This window comes from Nomascus leucogenys, chromosome 15 (genome assembly GCF_006542625.1).
Source record: "Nomascus leucogenys isolate Asia chromosome 15, Asia_NLE_v1, whole genome shotgun sequence".
Classification (NCBI taxonomy): Eukaryota; Metazoa; Chordata; class Mammalia; order Primates; family Hylobatidae; genus Nomascus; species Nomascus leucogenys.
Window position 1 is genome coordinate 881,729 of NC_044395.1, and position 22,959 is coordinate 904,687.

The window sequence follows — 22,959 nt, forward strand, 5'->3', positions numbered from 1 at the left end:
AGTGCAATGGTGCAATCTTGGCTCTCTGCAATCTCCGCCTCCGGGGTTCAAGTGATGCTCCTGCTTCAGCCTCCTGAGTAGCTGGAACTACAGGCACGTGCCATCACATCCGGCTAATTTTGTATTTTTAGTAGAGATAGGGTTTCACCATGTTGGCCAGGCTGGTCTCAAACTCCTGACCTCAGGTGATCCACCCGCCTTGGCCTCCCAAAGTTCTGGGATTACAGGTGTGAGCAACTGTGCCTGGCAGTTTTTAATGGGAATGACATCACATATTCTCCTTCTATCACAAGTTTTCTGTGACTATTTAAAGCAAACAACATACACATGGATTTTGGAAAAAGGAAGAGCTTGTGGCATGTGCTTCCAGAGGATTCAGAGTCGCCTGAAGGACTCAGAGAAAGCTCTCCAGCCACTCTCCTCCCCTCCTCTGGGCCAGAGCACCCCCTGCAGCAGGCGTGGGTGGCCGGCCCTGCCAGGCTGGGGGAAGACTTGGGCCTAAGGAGGGTGCCTGGTTTCCTCGGCGGTGTCTGGAAAGTATTAATAACTGTGGCAGGAGGATTAGCCATATGCCACGTAATTCCTGTTAATCGGGATTGGGGGGAGCTTGTGCTTGTAAGTAACAGATGAGCTGAGCCTCCCTGCCGGCCTTTGGTGCCTTCCTGCAGTGGTGGGGCTCTGGACAGGCCTGGGGCTTCCTGCCTGCCTGTCCTCCTTCCTTCCACCTGCAAGCTCTCTGCTCTGGGCCCCTTTCTCTCTGCACGCTTCCCAGATTGGATGCCCTGCCTGTAGCTGTTTATTCTTCTTCCCAATCTTCCGCTTCTAAGTTAGAGATTCCTTATTTCTACCCCTTTGCTCCTGTCGTCTGACTCTGTACGTGTTCTCAATTGCTTACTTCCACCTCGATGTCTGTCCTTGTCCCCTTCCTGCCTCTCCCTCCCTTTTTTTCACACGCACAGACCCACACACTCCTAACTTTTCTTTCTGGCATCAATGAGAACTCTGACTCTTGGTTGCCCTGCGAAGGCCAAGTTCAACGTTCTCAGGCATCCTTCCTGCCCCGCCCGACCCGCGACTCTCCGGGGTGTGTTCTCCTCGCACTCTCCTGCCCTCACAGAGAGTTCCCAATCCTCTTCTCCTCGGGAATTGTTTGCCCTCGCAGCTGGGAAGGAGCCTGACTCTGAGAAGCTGTCCTCCGCCCTCCTCCTCCACCCCCGTCTCCATGCTGAGCCCAGAACAGCACGCACAGGCAGGAAACAAACTTCCCTCACAGGGGCGAATGGCACGGGGGCCCCAGGCCACATGGAATTGCAATGCCTGCCTCTGTGTCACACTGTGTCCGTCCTCCTGGCCTCTGTGTGCGTAGGTGGGAAGGGGAACCTGCCTTTCTGAGTGGAGAAATACACATGACTCTGTCTGAGGGACCTTCTCGGGAGGAGACACACAGGGTTGCGGTGGCTCCGTGTGTGAGAGGCGTTGCTGAGGTGAAGATGGATCTGTGGGCATCTGTGTGTCAGAGGCATCTGAACCAGAGTAACTCCATCTTGAATGGGGCCTTGGTAAAAATACTGAGACCTGCTGGGCTGCACTCCCATAGGTTAGGTATTCTAAGTCACAGGATGAGATAGGAGTTGGCACAACACACAGGTAGTAAAGACCTTGCTGATAAAACAGGTTTCAGAAAAGAAGCCGGCCCAAACCCACCAAAACCAAAATGGCAGAGAATGACCTCTGGTCGTCGTCACTGCTGCACTCCCACCAGCGCCGTGACCATTTACAAATGCCGTGGCAACATCAGGAAGTTAGCCTATATGGTCTAAAAAGGGGAGACAAGAATCATCAAGAAATAACCATAAAAAGGGGCAACCAGCAGCCCTCAGAACTGCTCTACCTATGGAGTAACCATTCTTTTATTCCTTTCCTTTCTTAATAAATTCGCTTTCACTTTATGGACTTGCCCTGAATTCTCTCTTGAGTAAGATCCAAGAACCCTCTCTTGGCGTCTGGATTGTGACCCCTTTCCAGTAACACGTGCATAGACGTGCTTATGATCAGCATTTTGCAGAAAGCTGTTGAGGAGTGTCTGGAAAGGACATTGGTAGAATTTTTTTTTTCGCTATTTATTTATTTAGAGATGGAGTCTGGCTCTATCCCCCGTGCTGGAGTGCAGTGGCGCGATCTCGGCTCACTGCAACCTCCACTCCCGGGTTCATGCCATTCTCCTGCCTCAGCCTCCCGAGTAGCTGGGACTACAGGCGCCCGCCACCTCGCCCGGCTAATTTTTTTTGTATTTTTAGTAGAGACGGGGTTTCACTGTGTTAGCCAGGATGGTCTTGAACTCCTGACCTGGTGATCTGCCCGCCTCAGCCTCTCAAAGTGCTGGGATTACAGGTGTGAGCCACCGCGCCTGGCTCACTTTTTATTTTTTTGAGACAGGGTCTTACTCTGTCGCCCAAGCTGGAAAGCAGTGGCACGATCTCAGCTCACTGCAGCCCTGGCCTCCCGGGCTCGAGTGATCCTTCCACCTCAGCCTCCTGAGTAGTTGGGACTACAGGTGCATGCCATTACCCCAGGCTATTTTTTTTTTGGCATTTTTTGTAGAGATGGGGTTTTCCCATGTTGCTCAGGCCAGTCTTGAACTACTATGCTGCCTCGGCTTCCCAAAGTGTTGGGATTACAGATGTCAGCCACTGCGCCCGGCCAGGAATGTATATTTAGTAACAAATACGGACTGTGGTGGGAACATTTTTGATGTGCACGGTCTATATGTAGGAAGGGTTTTGGATAAGAGCAGAAAGGAAGCTCTCCTGTGCTTATTTTTTTTACTTGATACATGATAATTTTACATTATCATGTGGGATACATGTGATATTTTGATACACGGATACAATGTGTGATCATCAATGTCCTGTGCTTCTTAGAAGCATTCAAACGTCCAGGCATGGTGGTTGTTGTCTGTAATCCCAGCACTTTGGGAAGCTGAGACGGGAGGATCGCTTGAGTCCAGGAGTTTAAGACCAGCCTGGGTAATAGTGACACCTTGTTGCTACCAAAAAGAAAAAAAAAAAAAAAAAAAAGGGAAAAAAAGCATTCCAACCGTCTCGTAGGATGGGCTCTTAAAACATCCAATTCCAGGCCGGCAGCAAATGTCCAGAGTGTGTCTTCCCTCCAGAGATTAGCTGTTTCCAAGAGCTCATTAGACTAAGAAAAAAAGCATCTTTGACCCTGCTCATCAGTCTCTGCACCTCAAGGACAAGTGCACACGCACGCACGCACGTAGGCACGCATGCACTTCCTCCTGTCGCTAGGACCTCCACCTGCACATGGCTGCTCCGTCTCCCAACCTAGGGATGGGTTCTCAGAGCAGGATACAACCGTCAGGTGCCCCTGGGCCTCTCTTGGTCACAGAGGTCTTAGGAGAGAGGAGAGCAAAGAGCGAAACCCATGTCTGTGCATCTTCCCCATGTTCCAGGGATCCACTGACAAGCCCTGAGACGCACCCTTCTCGGGAGAGAAACTTCTCGGGAGAGACCAGCCAGCCCGCGCCGCCTCCTGCCCACCCCGGGTGGCCGCGACGGGGAGTGTCCCCTCCTGCCCGGGGTGCACCGTTTCCCAGCCTCACTGCGCCACCGTGTGGCGGCCTCTTACTGTTGCGGCGCCTTATTCCTCCCCCGCCCTCCCCAAACCGGCACGCTTAGCTGTTTGGTGTTCTGTGCTCAAGTTTTCAAGGCAATTTTGTGTACAGTATCCCAGTATTTTTTTTTTTTTTTTTTTGGCGGGGGGATAGGGTCTCGCTCTGTCGTCCAGGCTGGAGTGCAGTGGCACGATCACGACTCACTGGAGCCTTCACCTCCCTCATTCCAGTGATCCTCCTGCTTCAATCTCCGGAGTAGCTGGGACCACAGGCATGTGCCACTATGCCTGGCTAATTTTTAAATTTTTTGTAGAGATAGTGTCTTGCTGTGCTGCTCAGGCTGGTCTCGAACTCCTGACCTCAAGGGATCCTCTCGCCTCGGCCTCCCAAAGTGCTGGGATTACAGGCAGCATATCCCAGTATTTTAAGAACTTGCAGTCTTAAGCAGAGATACCCAGATGGACGTAAGCCCTGAACTGGGCATGTGCATAAAGCAATAAAGGGCTAAGACTGAAAGCCGTAGGTTAGTGTATTTGTGTGGAGATGAGGAAGAAGAAAGAACAGCCATAAGAGTTCCAAATATTTCAAACTGGGCTGGTTAGGAGCGAGGGTGAGACCCCTAGTTCAGTTGGTGAGGTGGATTTTGCTGCCCTTTTCAAAAGAGTTTTAAAAAATATAGATTGATTGTGTTTTAGAGACAGGATCTCACTCTGTCACCCAGGCTGAGGGCAGTGTCACGACCACAGCCCACTGCAGCCTGAACTCCTGGGTACATGCGATCCATCTTCCTCAGCCTCCCAAGTAACTGGGACCACAGGTGTGTGCCACCACTTCCAGCTAATTTTTAAAATTGTAGGGATGAGGTCTCACTGTGTTGCTCAGGCTGGTCTCAGATTTCTGGGCTCAAGTGATCTTCCTGCTTTAGCCTCTGGAAGTGCTGGGATTTCAAGTGTGAGCCACCTTGCCTGGCCATGTACTTATCCAAAAAAAAAAAAAAAATTGCAAAAGCCAGAGTAGAACAGCCTGGATTGTTAGCCTGGGGTCTCCTTGCTTTGCATCCAGAGACCCCCTGGGGAGGGGAGGAGTCAGCCACGGGGTTCCTCCAGCAGGGAGGGGCCAAAGCATCACAAGGGGAAAAGTGCCCGTCTGTCATCTGTGCAAGGAGCGCTGCAGTTCACGTCGGAAGTCCTGCTCTTCTCCTCACTCTGTGGCCTTGAGAAACTTCAGGGCCTGGTTTTAAATTTCAGAGCGTCCCCAGGATTTGCCTGTGTTCACGCGGTGTCTGCCCCGACTGCCTGTCATGTGCCTCGGTCAGACTGGTGTATTCTTCCCCCAGACGTCACTGGTTCTTACACTTTGCTGGTAGCATGACTTTTGCTCAGAATGCCCTTCTTTCTCCCTCTGTGCCTTTAAATCCTAGCCATCCTCAAGGTGAACTCAGATTTCTTCCATGGGGCTTTTGCAAGTCTTCCCAGCTGGGAACTTCCCCTCACCCTCTCTGAAACCCTCCCTGGGACCCCGCGGATCTTTCTTTTAGGAGCATTATCTGGTGCTTCGAGGTATATTCTGTTTTTTTTCATACATCGTAGGTATTTCGGGGTCCATGTGATATTCTGATCCATGTATACAATGTGTGATGATTAAGTCAGGGCACTTGGGATGGCCATCCCTCAACATTTATCTTTTCTTTCTGTTGGGAGCACAGAATATTCTAGTCATGTGTACCTTTACTGTATGTCCCTCACCAGGCATTAAACTCCATGTGTGGACACTACGTTAGATTCATCATCATGCAGTGTGCCTGACACTACGCTTCAGCCGCACTGAGTGATGAGCAGACCTCTTATTGATTGAAAAGGAATTTCCTTATTTTTCGTAGCTCGACTTTAATATAATTTTTCCCAGGCTGGGCTCAGTGGCTCATGCTTGTCGTCCCAGCACTTTGGGAGGCTGAGGCGGGCAGATCACTTGACGCCAGGAGTTCGAGATCAACCTGGTCAACACAGCAAACCCCCATCTCAACTAAAAATACAAAAATTAGCTGGGCATAGTGATGTGTGCCCGTAGTCCCAGCTACGCAAGAGGCTGAAGCATGAGAGTCGCGTGAACCCAGGAGGCAGAGGTTGCAGTGAGCCGAGATCGCGCCACTGCACTCCAGCCCAACTCTGTCTCAAAAAATATATATATATATAGTATACAATATATATTTATATATTGTATACAATATATATATTTTATATTTATATTTTATTTATATATATTTATGTAATATATATTTTTTATATAATATATATTTATGTTTTATATTTTTATTTTTATATTTTATATATTTACTTATAATACATTTTTATATTATGTACATATACATATATATATAATATCTCCCAGTAAGTCTCCATGAATTCCCCCCACTACCCCAAGGTGGGGGTGACGTGCCCTCTTGGTGCTTCTAGAATATGCACTCTTCCTACCACAGTGCTTGTCATACTTATTCCAACGCCTTGTCACTTGCTTTCTCACCCACTAGATGACAAGCGCCTTGAGGAGACAGTACGTCTGTGAGGCCTCCAGTGCCTGCGTTGCACATGGCAAACTGTAGAAACTCAGTGACTATCTGATGAACAAATAGATAAAGAAATGAATCCGTGTGTAGATGCATGGAAGCAGGGAAGGGGAGAGGGGCTAAAGATGACCTTTAAGATTGCCTTAGGCTCTAATATTTTATGATGATACAGCTTTGAACTCTTTCTTGGGGGAAAGTAGTCCAAGCTATTTGGAAAACAATACAGTGATCATTGTACAGTCAGGTGGCAATTTTCTTCCAATGGACTTTGTTTGCTTCCCGAGGGGGCGGGGTCTGCTCCTCCCATTCTATGGGGAATTGCATGTTCCCTGGGCTGAGCGTGGCCCAGAACTTGGCAAGATCTCTGGGGCGTTCATTTTTGTCACCCAGCCCCGGTAGGAGGGTGGATGGGTGGGAGGGGAACTGTTTTGGGAAAGAGTGCTGGGGAGTGTGTGTGTGTGATGAGTCAGGGCCCGGAGCTGGAGCCTTCCTCTCTGCTGGCTCTCTGTGGGGGTAGTTCTCACCAGTCACCGGGAGGGTAGAGGATCACCAACTGTCTTCGGGAAGTTTGGAAAGTTTTCTTAGTCATTACGCCAAGTCAGCTGGAGCTTTATGTAATGGGGACAAGCAGAGGTATGATGGCATCAGAACGGCTGCTCCTCTTTCGGCAGCAGCTCTCACCCATCCCCTCCTAACTGCCAGGACGGTGACCAGCCCTACATGTAGGATGCGGCATCTGGGGGCTAAGGGGTCCCTGCTGTAGACGTCTGATTCCCGCTAGGAAAGACCTTGGGTTGTCTTAGAGAAGCCCTGGGGAAGGGCTCATTGCATCTCGGAGGTGATCCATCCTCCTTTTGTTATCCCACATCACGTGGGGGGTGAGACTCAAGCCAGGCTCCCCAGCACTCAGGACTCCAGTGCCTGAGCCAGAGCCGCAGAAGACCCGCTTCCCTGGCTACAGTCCCCGCTCCAGTGCTGCTGGCCGAGGCAGCCCATCTCTGCTCTCTTATCTCCTCGCTCTCCAGGCACCGGGAGATGCATCACTGGGTTTCCTTTCTCTGAAATTGAAGCCAATTTGCCTATCACAATTTGAGTTCTGTCAATGACAGCTCCAGATAGGGCCTGAAATGATATGTGTGTGTGGACACGTGTTCGTTCGCGCATGTAAACGGAAAGAGATACAAAGAGAAGGAAGGATGGGAGAGGAGAGGTTTCGGGTCTGGGGGGAGCAAGGATGATGGTGAGTCACCTGGCTGAGGGGATGAGGGCCACTGAGAAGAAGCAGCAATGCCCAGAGGTCTGCGGAGAGTTGCAGGGCCTTCCACAGGCCTCTTCCAGGCAGCCGAAGGCATCTTAGAGAAGCTGGGGCTTGTCCTCCTTTGTTACTTGCAGGGAGGAAAGTACCCCAGGTCCAAGAACTGCTGGGGCTGGAAGCTTTGGAAAAGGTGAGGAGGAGCATTGCTTTGGGTGGGAAGCAGAGCGCTAAGGAGTAGCATGGTTGCAGCACCACGCCGGGTGACTTCCCAGAACAAGAAAGAACGGATGCAGTTGAGAAATTAAGGTAAGAAATGAGGATGCATTTCTTGACAGTGAGGAGGGCTGGCCCGACCCAGTGGCCCCAAAAGAGAGTTTCAAAATCAGGCCTCTAGTCATTGAGCATAGACTGAACAGCAGGAGGGAGGGCTTAACAAGGAGAGGCTGGCAGGGCAGGACTAGCTGGTGGTTCTGGGACCTTCCAGCCCCACGTTACAGCTCTGGTCCTTCCTCAATGCCGGGAAGTTGTGTGGGCACCAGAGGCCTCCTGGAGGCCGGAGGGAGAAACCAGAAGGAAGGACTGCAGAGGGGGCTTGAGATGGAGTGGGACCAGAGCAAAGGGGGCAGGGGCACCAGGATGTTTGGGAGAGAGGCCAGAGAGTTTCATACCTGGGCTGGTTTCAGATCCATCCCCGGATGGGTGGGGACAAGGGTGGTGGGAGGGGTGAAGAAAGCAAGACGAGACATAGCATCTTCCCCTGCTTAGGGGCCTGGGGCGGTGCACAACAGGACCTTCTGGGTGCCATCGAACTGAGAGGCCAAGCTGAGTGGAGGCTGGAGCTGTCCGTGAACCCAGTAAGGGAGGAAGGAAGGAGAGAGGGCTGGGAAAGGAGGGAGAAAGAGCGAAAGTTCCCCAGCGCACCACCAGGTGCCAGGCAGGGACAGCGTGGAGACGGCTGGAGGCTGCAGCCCTGGGCAAAGGCAGGGTTAAGCTTTGTCTGAAATGAGATCTTTAGGCAGTTGCCTTCTGCCTCTGGGCTTGTGTTAAGACCATGGCAGGCTCTATTCCCATCCTCACAGGCTGAGCCCCACGTCCCTGGAATTTCATGCCCTCCTGTACCTTCTTGCCTATTCCCATTGTGTTGGGACACCTTTTGTTGTTTCCAGTAGATTATGTAGGACTTGGGGAAAGTCTAAAGGAAGCCCTAGCCCAGTGGCACTTAGCGCCTATCTTTGATCTATGTCCACCTTGACCTGTTCTTTGCTTGGATCTGTTTATGTGACTGATGACTCAGGCAAGGCCCTCCTTCCTCAGTCTACAGCTGGTCCTGCCTCTTCCTGGTCCCTAGAATCCACAGATCCAGCCATGGTGTCTCGACTGCATTGCTGGGTTTCCTTACTGATCAGCTTCTAAGAGTAGAGAAGGCACCAGAGCGGAGAAGTTATGCCCGAAGCCATCAGAACCGCGCTGCCCAGGCTGAATGCGGGATTCGCACCTGCCAGCAGTAGCCCTGAGCAAGTCACAGAATGCTGGGGAAGGCTGGGAAGAGCATTTGCCTTGAAGACGAGCTGTGAGGACTGGAAACCAGCACGCATGCAACGTCATCTTTGCTTGTGGCTTCAATGTGGGAAGCTGTCAGGCAGTGTGCTCTCCCATGTGTAATCATACTTGCCCCAAACACAGACAGCGCATGACAGCGATGCTAGCCGCCTCCCTCCTGTACCAAGAACAGCCCATGCTCAGCCCCAGTTTTATGCACATAAATGTCCTCCCACCTCCGGTACAGCTACTCACACTCCCCCACCTTGAGGCCGCACTAAAGTGCCGCCTCCTTCCCAAAGCCTTCCCTGATCATCCCAACCCACACAGATCTCTTCCTGCTTTGCCTCATTGTGCTCCAGCCAGTGCCTTGAAATGTAACATTTCCATCATAGAATTATCCCATTTGGGAGCTGGAGGAGTCCTTAGGAATGGCCCTAGTCAGTTGCTGTTAACCAGAAGGGTTAATAAGCAGGAGGTACATCCCCATGACATCCCGGTGGTACCTAATGCTCGCCTCACTGGTTGGCCACCATAGTCCTACTAAGCTTGCTGCTGCCTCGGAGTCCTCCTCAGCACAGTGCTCCAGGCGCCAGTACCCTTCGATTAGATGCGCCACTGCCATCCACAATCCAGGCGATGAGAAGTTGCCTATAACTTGGTGTGGCTGCAGCTTTTGGAGGTACAAGGACCCGCTTCAGGCCTGAGGTCTGGGGATAGAACTCTGGTCTATCCAGGGCTCCTCAGACTACGCCAGGGGTCTCTTTAATAGTTTTTTTAATTGTTCTCTGCCTGTGGGTCTCGCCTTCTCAACCAGAGAATTCCAGCTGTGGTATTTGTGGGGACGTCCTCCCCAGCACCGAGCATGAGACAGGACATGGCACGCGCTCACCGGCTGATGTATTGACTGCTTGGAGCTTTCCCCCAGCTCCTCTAACTTGTGTTCAGAGCTCAGTCAAAAGGGCAGGGGGAATTGGGGTGGCGTGGAGGCTCAGTCTCTCTGCCGATAGATAAGTCTGCCGGGACTTCCCCCGTACCTCCTCTCTGCCCACAGCAGCCACAGGTACTCTGAACGTGCTGAAAGATGAGACAGGGTCTGGACATCAGGAGCCCAGAAAGATCACCTTCGTCCTGCAGCTTGGTGGCTTGGCCTCGGGAGGCTGTCTTGCGGGGCCTCACTGGTCATCATCCAGAGGGAGCTGCATGGGAAAGGAGAGGGAGATGGTGCCGTTGGATGCCCGCCTCTCTTGGGCACTGATGGGCAGGGTGAGGGTCTCTTGAAGGGTGGTCCCCCCTTGAGTGGGAGCAGATGGACTGGAGGGGCATGGCTCACGTCCAGGTTGGTGGAAGAGCTTCCCCCGACCTGGGCCCTGGAGGACACAGTTCCCAAACGGAGTCTTCTCTTCCTATGCTATTGAAAGGCAGCACTACCATCTGCTCAGGTCCATGTGCTGGAAACTTTAGGGTCCTCCAGTGTCCCCAGGCCTGTCCCTTCCTTCCTCTAGCTCTCAGCAGGTTCTCCTGCTCTCTTCTTGCCAATGTGCAGCCTCCTGGTCTTGCTGCAGACCCAGCCCTCCTTCCCCCCGGTCTCATCTGCAGGTCTGCAGTGCCCCTGGCTGAGCTTTTTAGACATGTCACAGCATTGCCAGATTTTTCTTTCTGAAACTTAAATTTTATGATGTCATTCCCTGCTTGAAAATCATGGTCACCGCACTGTCTTCAGGAGAAGGCAAAAGCCCCAGCCCAGGCCTTCTCAGCTTCTGTGCTCTGTGCATTCTGGGTGGGCTCCGCTCTGCTGTGGGGGCTGCCATGTGCATGGTGGGTGCTTAGCAGCACCCTGGCCCTACCCACCAGAGGGGGGGAGCAGCCTCCCTCCCACTCCTGCAAGTTGTGACAACCAAACATGTCTCCAGCCATTGCCAAATGACCTCTGAGGGGCAAAATCGGTTGAGAATCACGGTGGTAGCCTATAACATAGGATAATAATAACTAATGACAATGCTTACTTACTCAGCTCTGTGCTAACAGCTTTCCACGAGGTCTCTCATTTAATCTTCAACATATCTTTATAGGGAAGGCCCTATTAGTATCTCCATCTTACAGATGCTCAGAAGGCAGAAGGAGTCCAGATCTTTCAAGATAAAAAGACTTTTTCCTTCCACGTGGGGTAAGAAGAGAGGTAGATAATTCAAAATCACTTCTCCTTCAGGCAAGAGCCACAGAACCGGAGGCAAGTCAGGCAGGCTGGAGCTCCAGTCTCTCTGCCGGCAAGCTCTGATTTCTCCCCACGAGCCCCCGTCCACGCTTCCCGATACCACACCTTCATGCAGGTCACTTCCCGGCCTGAGAAGTTCCTCTTTGGCCTGGGGAGATCTATTCATTATTCAGGGCCCAGGCAAAAGCCCCCGTCCTGTTCTCTGTGGAGGCCCCTAGGCCCCAGGAGGAAGAGAGAATTATCCCTTCTGCGTGGCTCATGCCCACAGGCAGCCTAGGTGGCGAGTCCTGCAATGGCCAATTGTGCAGGCATCTTTTTCTGTGCCAGCCTATCTTGGGCCAGGGGTCCGGGGGTGGGGACTCTGCCTGGTCCTCCTTCACAATGACGACATGGAGTGCCTTGCACAGAGCACTGGACCCCCAAGTGTCTGTGGAGTGGAATGCAGGGGGGCAGTAGGCGGGTAGTGGTTCCCTCCAGGAGGTGATGCTGAGCCCCCTGGACACCAGGAACCACAGGGCCTCCCAGCAGGCAAGGGACACTGAGGGCCCCTCCTCTGGGCTGACACAGACCCTCAGCAGAAGACACGGCTTAAGGAGCAACACATGGCTGGGTTTCGGCCGCCTTGGCTGGGGCCTCAGAGCCGTGCATAAACTGCAGACTTGGGGGATGATGCAGCTCAGAGCTTGCTTTGGTGTCTGGAGTAACGAAGGCTTGTGTTCCCTCTCACGCAGGCCTCTAAGAGTGTGTGCATGCAGGCACGTGCCGCTGTGGGTGACTGCACAGCATGTGTGCTGTGTGGAAAGAGAGGCTGCGGGTGCCCTTTCCCAGGCGTGCAGCATCATTGAGGCACTGGTCATAGGCAGCATTTGCGCATTTCTGTTCTTGACACTGGGTTGCATACACAGTCCTGCCTACACAGAGTCAAGGTCCAGGAACCCACCAGCATTCTAGAGCCTTGAAGAGTGCTGTCCGCTCCCTGCCTGCCCCACATTGCACCTGGGCAGACGGCAGTCTGAGCTCGCTCTCCCTTCTCCCTCTCTCCAGGCTAGAGGAATGGAGCTCGCACAGCATTGTCCCCTGCCTGGCCTCTCTAAGCAGTTGCCAGACCCCCTGTAGCTGGATGACCACTGGACTGGGGAGGGGGTCTCGGCCGATGGTGGTGGGCAGGTGGGATCAGCTGAATGAGTCCCAGGAGAAGCCAAGTGCAGAATCTGGCACTTCTTGTTTCCTATTGCCACCCAGCAGAGAAAGGCCTTCTTGAGAAGAAGTCACAATTTTTGGAAGAGTGGCTGAGCAGAGAAGAAACAAGGCACAGGGGCTGGGGCCATTCCCCAAGATAGGCCCAGACTGCGCCTGTGGCCATGTGCTCATGAGAGTGTGCCCACCTGGGTCGTGTGAGGCAGGGGCTGGGGTGGGGAGGCAGTTAGACTTGTGAAGTATGCACAGTGGGTAGCTGTACACCAACCCACGTGAAGAGCGTGTAGGCCGGAGTTTCCAGGGACGTTTCTGGCCTCACTCCTGCTTGCACGTATGCACGGTACGCATGCGTACATGCAGAATAAGAGCATGTGCGCGTATGCACGGTATGCATGTGTACATGCAGAAAAAGAGCATGTGCATGTATGCACGGTATGCATGTGTACATGCAGAAAAAGAGCATGTGCACCCTGTCTGTGTCAGTGTGTCCCTGCTGTACACACATACACCCCACGTGCCTTCATCTCTGCACTTTCAGAGGTACCCACCTCTGGGCCCAAGCTCTAAATTAGCAGACACACACACATGGCATTCATGGTCTCCAGACTCCTCTACATTTGAAAACAGACAAGGGGAAAAAAAGGGCCAAGAGACAAGATGAGCTAAAAATAGCCAAATATAAGCTCTTCAGATCAGAAAGCTCCGTGTTTTAGTGACTCACCAGTTTTCCAGACTGAACATGCACGCATGCATGCACACACACGCAAACACAAACACCGACATCCCGCCAAGTCACGCCCGCATTGCCGAAGATGCCCTGGGTCCCACGCACCCTGTGCTCTGTTCTCACAAGGTAAAACCACCCTCCAAAAGTGGTGATTCTCTGGTCTCTGCTGAATGCTCTCTTGTTGAGCTTGGAAGGCACGAACTATTCCCCAGCTCCCTGCAAACACACATGCACGTTCATCTCCGCCTTCTCAGCCTCTTCTGATTTGTCTGTATTTCCTAACCCCAGCCCCACTCCGCTTTGTAATGGTTGGCAGAGGAGAATGGTCTTTCTGTCCTACTAAGGGTTATGCTGCGTTTTTCAGGGGGCCCTGACGCTGGAGAGGTCACACAGCTCTCTGAGCACCATCTCCGGAGCTGGCCCTTGTGCTTAGGGAGAGGAGACAGCTCCGGACACCATGCAAGATTTATGAGTGTGTTTTGTTAATTGCATTAGCGGCTCTGTGGGAGGATGGTGTGTGCTTTGGCCTTAAACAAGGTGAGCTCGAAAGCGGCAATGGGAGAGGGGACAGGACCAAGGCCGTGTGTATGGCACCTGCCATCCTGGGCTGCATGGTCCCCCTCGCCCTCTGTTCCCCACGCTCTTGCTGAAGCTAGGGCTCTGTCCCTGCCTGCCTGAGCTCCTGAGCTCTTGTCTACGTTGCTGCTCAGACCGGCCTTCCCCTCCTTGGCTCTTTGAGTCGAGAGAGGCCAGTCTGGCAGTCATCTTCGATAACTCTATTTCTCTTTTTCTTTCTCTCTTCCTCTTTCTCCCTCATTCCTATCTTTTCTCTTTCTCTTTCCCTTTAAATCCTTCCCTCCATCTTCACCCACCTTCACCTCTGTCTTTGTGAAATCTAAATCTGCTTTACTGTAAGCGTTTCCATAACTCAGGCACCACAGGCCCTCAGGTGCCCCCAGACCTGCTCCTACACTCCCGCGGTTTCCCAGCAGATCTGCCAGCCTCTGTGTGCTCTGCCGGCCTCTGTGTGCTCCGCCGGCCTCTGTGTGCTCCGCCGGCCTCTGGGGCTCCCGCTCCCTGGGGGTCAGCTGGGCATCACGTTCCTGCACCTTTTCAGAAGGTGACAAAGTGTAGGCTTGCAAGGGTGAATGTGGCAGCCAGAGAGGATTCACCTAAAATCCCAAGGCAGTCCGAGAGAGGGGCTCAACGAGCCCTGGGTCTAGGCCATGTAGTGTGTCTGAAGTGCTGATGAGCTCTTCCAGAAGGTGGGCCCCAGGCCACGGTGCCCATCTCACTCGGGGCTGCCCTCCTGCATGGCAACCCTGGCATCTTACTTCCTCTTCTCAGCCCCTTTGCGCCCTGTCTGGGCTGGGCCTTGGCCACGGACCCGGTTGGGGGCACGGGCTCTGCACCCAGGCTGCTCCAGGTAGAGTCCAGCTCACACTCTCTGGCTATGGGAGTTCATGCCGCTGCGCCTTCATCTCTTCAGCTGTCAAAGGGAATAATAATAATACCTACGTTGTGGGGTCCTTTGCCATCTACAGAGCTTGAAAACAGTGTCTGACAAGCACTTCATAAACGTTAGATATTGGTATGTGACCCAAGTCAGCCTGCCCAGCCTTTCTCTGTCTCCTTTTCCCCTCAGAAACACAGGGATGAGAAACTCTATTTCCTTCCTAAGGGAGTTTCTGGGGATCAGAGCTGAGGGGCAGGCGGCAGCCCTACCTTCCCTGCCCGTCTCACCTAGTCTTTGCCCATGCGGACACTTGTCTCTGGCCCCACCTTCTGTTCCCCCCACCGCCTGTGAGTCCTCTTCAGAGCTCTGGCCCAGCCTGAGCTGGACATGGGTGGAGAGGAGACTATTTTTAGCCCCAGACAGAAGCAGCAGCTGCACAACTGCCTCTCCGAGCTTGCCTGTCCATGGGAGGTTCAGCTAAGGGGGGGTGAGGCTGGTGGGGGAGGGCAGGAAGGCTGGCCCAGCCAGGGGCCCTGAGAACCCCAGCTTCCTCTCACCCCTCCCAGGAAAGGAGCCATTTCTGTCCCAGGACGAGTTGCCCTCCCCTCCTGCCCCCAGCGTCTTAATCCCCAGTGATTTAGCAGCTGAGCTGTGGAGGCTGCAAAGTGGGGCAGGAGGGGAGGATCAAAGGGAATCCACAGAGAGGGGAGGAACCAGAGCGCAGCCTAAGGCTGGTCCGCCTGGTCCTTGCCACACTGGGAACTCTTCTCTTCTTGTCCCTGAGAACTCAGGCTTCCAAGCTGCAGGCTCTCAGACAGGGAATTTTTAGTCCTGCTCTGTTTTCAGGCATTCACGTCACAAGACAAGCTGAGCACATCCACCTGTGCTTTCTGGTAGCTCTGCGTCTGCATAGAAAGCAATGGGCTTCCCAAAGGTGCTGGGCAGTCGTTGGGTTCAATACAAACTGCATTTGATTGGGACTTGGGGTTTGGCTGGACTGCCTTGATTTTCCCAGGGTGATCAGTCTTTAACACGAAACGAAAAAGGTCCTAAATGTCAACATTGAATTACAAAGTCATTCTTGCAATTCTTGCATCAGGGTTTCCCTAACGATGGCAATTCTCATGACTGCTGGAGACCAGGCAGGAGTGGGCATGGAAAGAGAAGTGCTGTGCAGACTAACAAATTAATCACGTGTGTGTTTGCACCTGTGATTACGCCCAGGCACTGATCCAGGATCTAAGGATACCTTAGGTGAAGAAATAGACTAGAGCCCTATCCTTGAGGAACTTACATTCTAGAGCATAGAAGCTCTTTCATGTTGCAAAATATATGCTCTTAAATCTAGGAAACAATCCAACGCTTTCATGTCTCTGAACGCTGCTAAGGTGCCTAGCAGCTCATTCCTAAAATCTGATTTCTCCCCAGCCTAGACTCCTGTTGCTTTAAGGAAATGATTCTCAATCTCTTCCATGTTGTACATCTCTTTGTACATCAATTAAAGCTGTGAACCCTTTTTCAGAAAAACGTTCAGAACACAGAAACATTCACAAACCTGCCTGCCATTTGAGGGACTATGAGCTCCAGGAGGCTCACACAGGACTGTGGCTTTAGAAGACCTGTCTTAAGTGTGGGAGGCAGCTGCCGCCTGTGCTGACGGCTCACGCCGCATTTCCCAGCAAGAGCTATGCAGCTGAATTTCAATCACAGTGCGCCACCACTGTGGATTAGAGGGAGCTGGCCAGTGTTGAAAATTTGAACTAAAAAAATGTTTAAATTCTACCAAACTGTAGACAAACCCATTTGCAAAACTCCTAACAAGTTATCATCTTCGTGTGGTCCCAGATGAGCTCTGACCTTGGCCAGGTCCCTTCCTTGCTTTGGGTCTCAGCTTTCCGGTTTGTGAAATGAGGGGGCGGAGGGAGCAGCGCTGAGGCCCCTTCCAGCTCTGCAGTGCCTCGAATTCTAAGTTGCTGGTGCGTCTTTTACTGAGGGGAAACCGGGAGAAAGTGCAGCCTCAGGTGCTGGCCTTTCCTGGGAAGAGCTCCCGGCCGCCTTCTGCCGGGCCCACGCCTCCGCCCAGCTCCTACCGACCGCTCTCCCCTCTGCGGCGCGGGATGCCGGCCTGGCTCCAGGATGAAGCAGAGGCTGCCGCGGCGCCGGCCGGTTACGGCTTTAGAACTCTCAGTTCCACGGGGGAGGGCGCAGCACGGCCCAACACCCCACGCTGAGGAGAAGTGGGGCTTTTCCGTGCGAGCGTGTGGGTGTGCCAGGCCCGTGTCTGGGGAGGGGTGCTGAGGGCCACGCTGCTCGGAGGAGACCCGCCCCTGCCCCGCTCCCCCGCCCCGGCTCTCCCGCTGGGAGGGTGGAGAAGAGCAGAGAAGGCAAACCGCGTGCAGCGAGGCGGGGGTGGGGGTCGCGGGGAGAATGGGGTTAAGGCCAGTGTCGCTCTCAAGGGGCAGCCCTGGTGTCACCCCCACCGCCTCCCACGCTGAAGCCTTCCCGCCGAGCTGTGGCATCAGCGCAAACCGGTGGGCCCAGGATTGGGTTTTCGGCTTGGCGGTGGCGGTGGGGGTGGGGGTGCGGGGTGGGGGTGGGGGTGCGGGTGGGGGTGGGGGTGGGGGCGGGGGTGCGGATGGGGGTGGGGGCGGAGGTGGGGGTGCGGGTGGGGTGGCGGTGGGGGTGGGGTGGGGGTGCGGGTGGGGGTGGGGTGGGGGTGGGGGTGCGGGGTGGGGTGGGGTGCGGGTGGGGGTGCGGGGTCGGGTGGGGGTGCGGGTGGGGGCGGGGGTGCGGGCGGGGGTGCGGGTGGGGGTGGCGGTGGGGGTGGGGTGGGGGTGCGGATGGGGGTGGGGGCGGAGGTGGGGGTGGCGGTGGGGTGGGGTGGGGTGCGGGTGGGGTGGGGGTGGGGTGGGGGTGCGGGTGGGGTGGGGTGGGGATGCGGGTGGGGGTGGGGTGGGGGCGGGGGTGGGGTGCGGGGTGGGGGCGGGGGTGGGGGCGGGGGTGGGGGTGCGGGCGGGGTGGGGTGCGGGTGGGGGTGGCGGTGGGGGTGGGGTGGGGGTGGGGGTGCGGGTGGGGGTGGCGGTGGGGTGAGGTGGGGGTGGGGGTGCGGGGTGGGGGCGGGGGTGCGGGGTGGGAGTGGGGGTGCGGTACTAGAGACTGCAGGCTCCGAAGGATCAGATCTGTTAACTCCAAGTCCCTCCTTTGAAATCCATGCCACCTTTTCCTTATTCTTTCCCAGGACCGCCTCAGCACCTCCAGGCCAGAATTTAAATGTTATTATCGGCAATTGATCTGCTCGGGACTGAGGTTTCGGGTCTTCTGCGGAATTGGGAGGAGCGTGGATGGAGAAGGAGGTGCTGCACTGTGGCACAGACTCGGCCGGGGCTGCCTGGCTCTGAGCAGGCTCGTGGGACGGCCCTGTAAGAACCCCACTGCAAGAAGGGCACAGAAGCACCTGAGTTGGCGTCTCAGCAGGGACCCCCCCAGGAAATGCCCTTCTACAGTTGGTACGCAAGCTCTTTACACACTTAGCCATCGCTATACACAGTCCACGCTTGTGCACCCACACCCACAAGCTTATGCTCACGTGCACATTTTTTTTTTTTTTTTTTTTTTTGAGACAGAGTTTCGCTCTTGTTGCCCAGGCTGGAGTGCAATGGCGCCATCTCAGCTCACTGCAACCTCTGCCTCCTGGGTTCAAGAGATTCTCCTCCCTCAGCCTCTCGAGTAACTGGGATTAGAGGCGCGCGCCACCACACCTGGCTAATTTTTGTATTTTTGGTAGAGATGGAGTTTCGCCACATTGGCCAGGCTGGTCTCGAACTCCTGACCTCAAGTGACCCGCCCGCCTTGGCTTCCCAAAGTGCTGGGGTTACAGGCGTGAGCCACCAAGCCTGGCCTCACAGGCGGATTCTTGAATCTGTGTGTATAATGCTTCTCTTACAGTCATCCAGCAAACATGTACAGACCCTGCTCACGTTTCCACATAACCATCCTTGTCTTCCTTTTCTATCCTTCGGGTCTGTGCATTTGCTATCCATACATGTTACCAGACACAGTTAGTGGAACATATGATATGCCCTTTCCTAGCACAGCCATATAAACACACACAATGGATCTACATATGTACAGGCCTAAAAACAGAATACACATCCTACATGACATGTACAAATGTGCACACAGAAACAACAGCCTTCACACCGTCTGCACGTGTGGGCCATGCCCAGGTCCCAGGCACACAGGCCAGGTGACAGTCCACTTCATCACACAATTGCCTGCTCTCTTTTCCTCACTCCTTCCTCAAGCAGCTGTCCGTGGGGGAGAACCTCTGCCCCTAGCCACCGCCGTGTCTCTTCATTCTGAGTTGAGCATGGGAAACCGTGTGATGTAGGGAAGGATGGTGATACCAGGCCTCTGGGAGCCTGGGCTGTCAGCTTAACTGGCTTCCTAACACGCTATTTTGCTCATTTATTTTCGTATACTTTCACATGCCTTGTGAGGCCTTCCAGAAATAGATGTTCAAATCCTACCTCAGTTTCCTCATCCATAAAATGGATTAAAATACTATCTGCCTTATCTCCATTATGGCAATGTTGTGGGGATACAATTCAACATCTAAGAAAGCAGACTGCAAAGTGTAGGATGCATGATGCTATAGGCTATCAGGGTGTGTCAAGAGCAGCATTTTCCTGCTGTGAATCAGGCCTGTGCCGGTCGGTCTTGCTGAGGCCCTAGCCCAGGGCTTCATGAATCGCAGTAGGAAACTCACCCGCTCCTTTCCCCCCCAGTGTCACCCTCATCTTCACTTTTGTCTGTCCCAGACATATGGCTACAGAGCCGACGGCTTGGGGAGGGCTAAGAGGGCCTTGGCACTGAGCGGAGCATCTGCCTTGGGCACGTGGGCACACAGAGGCTTGGCTCCCAGGCTTTTCTGAGGGCTTGCACCTGGGGAAGCTCCTCTCTGCTCCTGGGCACTGGGGCTGTGCCAAGCAGCTGAGTCCAAACAAGAGACCCTGTGGTGTGGTGAGTTTCACAGACCAGCCGGGGCTGGTTCCTGCACCTGTGTTACCCTGGGTAGGCGTAGGGCTGTCAGAGGAAACCCCCAATAGCACCTACACATCTATGATGGGCAGAGGAAGACCACATTTTTGTCTAGTCCAGAGACCTCAATGCTCCAAGCCATGGTGGCTGGTACGGGTTAGGGTAGCCCTGGAGGAGGGGAGGCAGGAAGCTGGGGCCAATGCCAGCCTCGGAGGGAGGCCAGCAGTTGGCACAGCGCTGGCTATGTCCAGCAGGAGCATGTGAGAGGTGAAGGCACCATTCTGCAGGAGGGCTGGCTGGCCTTGGGGCTTAGAACAGGCTCTAACTCAGTGCAGAGCCTTTATTCCTTTAGCTCAGCATGAACAAACCCAGGGTGGTGCTTCTCTCCCTCAGTTTTATTCCTCCCCGTAGTGGTATTCAGAGAAGAAATCCCACTGGGACACCTGGTACTTGGTACTGCAGATGAGCATTTCTGGACATGCTAGGTGGAGGGGAGAGGCTGAGGCTGGGGGTCCCAGGACCCTGGGTTCCCGTAAAACCTCAGGGCTCCCTGAAGTGAACGTGGGAACAAGCATGGATGGGTGGAAGAGGGCCTCTGTGAAGCCTATCCCCTGCCAGGCCCTGTTCTCTGCAGAGGTGACTGTGGGTGACCCCCTCCCTCCTCCAGCTCTGCAGCAGCGCCCGGTTTCCAGCAGGGCTGGCCAGGAAGCCGTGGCCAAGAGGGAGATGGGTAGACAGGGCCCAGAAGTCAGACCAGTCGGGGGTGGAGCCTGCAAACTCTGCAAAGCTCTAGCCTGGCTCCACCCCTTGCCTGCCTGAAGCTCAAAAGGATGACATCACCCAGACTGAGGGCTCCAGCCTAGATGGGCTTCATTAGCAGGGAAAGCCGGCACCTGCAGGGCTCAAGGACTTCCCGGGTTTGCAGGAGGCAGTCCTCTGCTCCTCTCCTGAATCTGGTTCTGCTTTAGGGGTCTCTGCTCTGAGTCTTGGAGGCAGCACCTGGCTATTCGGGCTTCCAAGTCTGGGGCTATGTCTCTTCTACCAGAGACCAATCTCTCGGGCACCAGCATAAGCACTCTTTCCTTCCACCCTGCCAAATGCTGCTTTTCCTTGCCAGCACTGGCTGCAGCTCCATTTTTCTGAGGCTCCGTGGAGAAAGATTAGATCACTGATTCTAACCAGGCAGAGTCAGCCCACAGCAAACCTAATGTCCCCCTCCCTGTGGGCTCATGTACCCTCCCCACCCCCCAAACCCTACTGGGTGCTTGTGTTGCCTGCTTGCAAAGCATATGCTTGGCTGCTTGCTTGGTGTCTGCTGTTTATCCGTCTCTTCCTACTGAACTTCTGTTTCTTCTTGGCCCATCTGGCTCCTGTGGTGCCTGTCTTTTGCTCGGATTGCGCCTGCAGTCGACACTGTACTCCCCACCCGCTTCCCCTCTACCCTCTTCCCTCCCAGGGCTTGCCTCTTGTCCACTTTGGGCCACTGGCAGGCACCCCGACCTTGGGTGTGGGACCAGCGAGGACTGCCCCAGGCACAGTGGAGAGCCTGATGTCGGGGTGTCCCTGTAGTGTTCTGAGGATGTCGTTTGTGGAGAGGCTTGAGGGAGTGTGGAGGGCAGTGTGGAAGTTGCCTTTGGACTGGGGCGAAGGCTAGGTCCTGGTGGAAACCTCCCTCTCCCCAGCCCTTCTGAGCTTCTTGGGGTGGGGGCACCACTCACACAGACTGTTGTAGAGTGATGGGAAAATGGCCTGTGGGTAGCAGCTGGAGAGAATGAGGTCAAGGAAGCCCCAAGGCTCCTCTGACCCAAAAACCAGGGTCCACTCAGATCCTTTCCACTCAGAGGAGGCTATGGCAGTCTGGTGGCTTGGGTGGTGGCAAGGGGCTGCAGATGCTTACATCCAGGCAGCCAGGGGTGGAGAGGGGTCTGGGCACGGCAGCTGTGCCAGCAGTGCTGCCGGGGATCTGTCCCCACCCCGCCTCGTCCCAGCCTCTTGGCGCTGGTTCCCCTGCAGCCCAGACGTTTCTCCCCCTCTTGCCCCTCCCACAGCGTGCACACCCCTGCACACGCTCCCACCCGGGGAAGAGCTGAGCACACTGCAGCGGTTCACACTCACCCTCCAACGCAGCCTGCTTCCTTCCGGGCGTGATGTGGCAGCGCGTGGCTTCCCTGGGATTCACGAGGCCCCGGGACGCAGCGGGAGCAGGTGGGCGGAGCCTGGAGGAGGATGGAGGAGAAGAACTGGAGCCCCGACGAGGCAGGGCCGCCATTCGTCTGCCTCTCTGGACCAGGGTTGCTCCTCCAGGCTAAGGCCGGCTGCCGAGGAGGCTGTGCTGGGCCTGGAGTCAACAAGGATGCACGTGCTGGGGGCCATCAGCTGCTGCTCCCGTAGAAGCATCTGCTCCCACCAAACCCACAGGGCTCGGCTGCCAGGCCTTGCTGTGTGCCCACTCTGTGGCTCTGTTCTTTGTCTCTGTTGTTCCATCTGCCTGCTCCACCGGCTGCCTGGCTCAGCTCCTCTCGGCCTCTTTATTTCTCTCGGCATCTTCTTCCCGCTCCTCGTTTCTGCCCAGCCTTCTCCCTGTCTCTGTCCAACCACATTCATGCCCTGGTCTCCGAGACCTTCTTTCCTCCTCTGCCCCATCAGCCATGCCTCTGTGTGCTTCTCCGCATCTCCCCCATGTTCATTCTCCTGCTGTCTCTCTTGCTGCCTTTCATGCATATTCAGTAGCTCCTTGAAAACCCACCTAGCTTATTCTGCGTGTTAAATGTCTAGATCTGCTTCAGGCATGAGACTTCTTAGCCTCTAGCTCTAGGACGCCGCCTCAGATCACAGTCTGTACTGTGTAGAGGATGTTGGTGAGCCCACCTACCTTCCACCCAAGCATGGCTCACTCTACAACTTCTCCTCTTCTGACTTGAAACAAGGCAGCCCCAAGGTGTGTCAGGCCCACAGCACAAGCCATGGCACACAGGAGGACGAGGACAAGGACGAGGACAAGGACGTCTCCCCTTAAAGAAACCCGAGGGCTTCAGTCCTGGAAATAAACGTAGGATCCAAAGTGTCTTCATCCTTTGGTGCTTTTACCGTCCTTTTTTCATCCGCTCTATTATCCCCTTACAACTCCGTGGGAGGGGTATCAACGAAGCAGCTGCGGTGTTCAGACTAGAAGACGCTCCACCAGTGCTGCCCAGCATTTGAGGAACAGAGCTGGCATCAGAAACTTGGCTTCTGAATTTTCAACCCTTGTCTGCGGCAGGTGAATGAACAGAAAGAGTCTGGAAAAACGCAGAAAGTGGCAACTGAGGGACAAGAGGACTGAGAAGCAGAGCA

At 54.5% G+C, this 22,959-nt stretch overlaps 1 protein-coding gene across 1 annotated transcript in view; it reads right to left on the reverse strand.

Annotated features, from left to right (window-relative positions):
* The window catches only part of JAM3 (junctional adhesion molecule 3), a 118,017-nt gene extending 95,695 nt beyond the window's left edge, over positions 1-22,322 (reverse strand). The window contains exon 1 of the mRNA XM_030829594.1: positions 21,742-22,322. Within this exon, the coding sequence (XP_030685454.1) occupies positions 21,742-21,895 (154 nt within the window). The 5' untranslated portion in view covers positions 21,896-22,322. The remainder of the gene's footprint in view (positions 1-21,741) is intronic.
* Between the last annotated feature and the right edge of the window lie 637 nt (positions 22,323-22,959).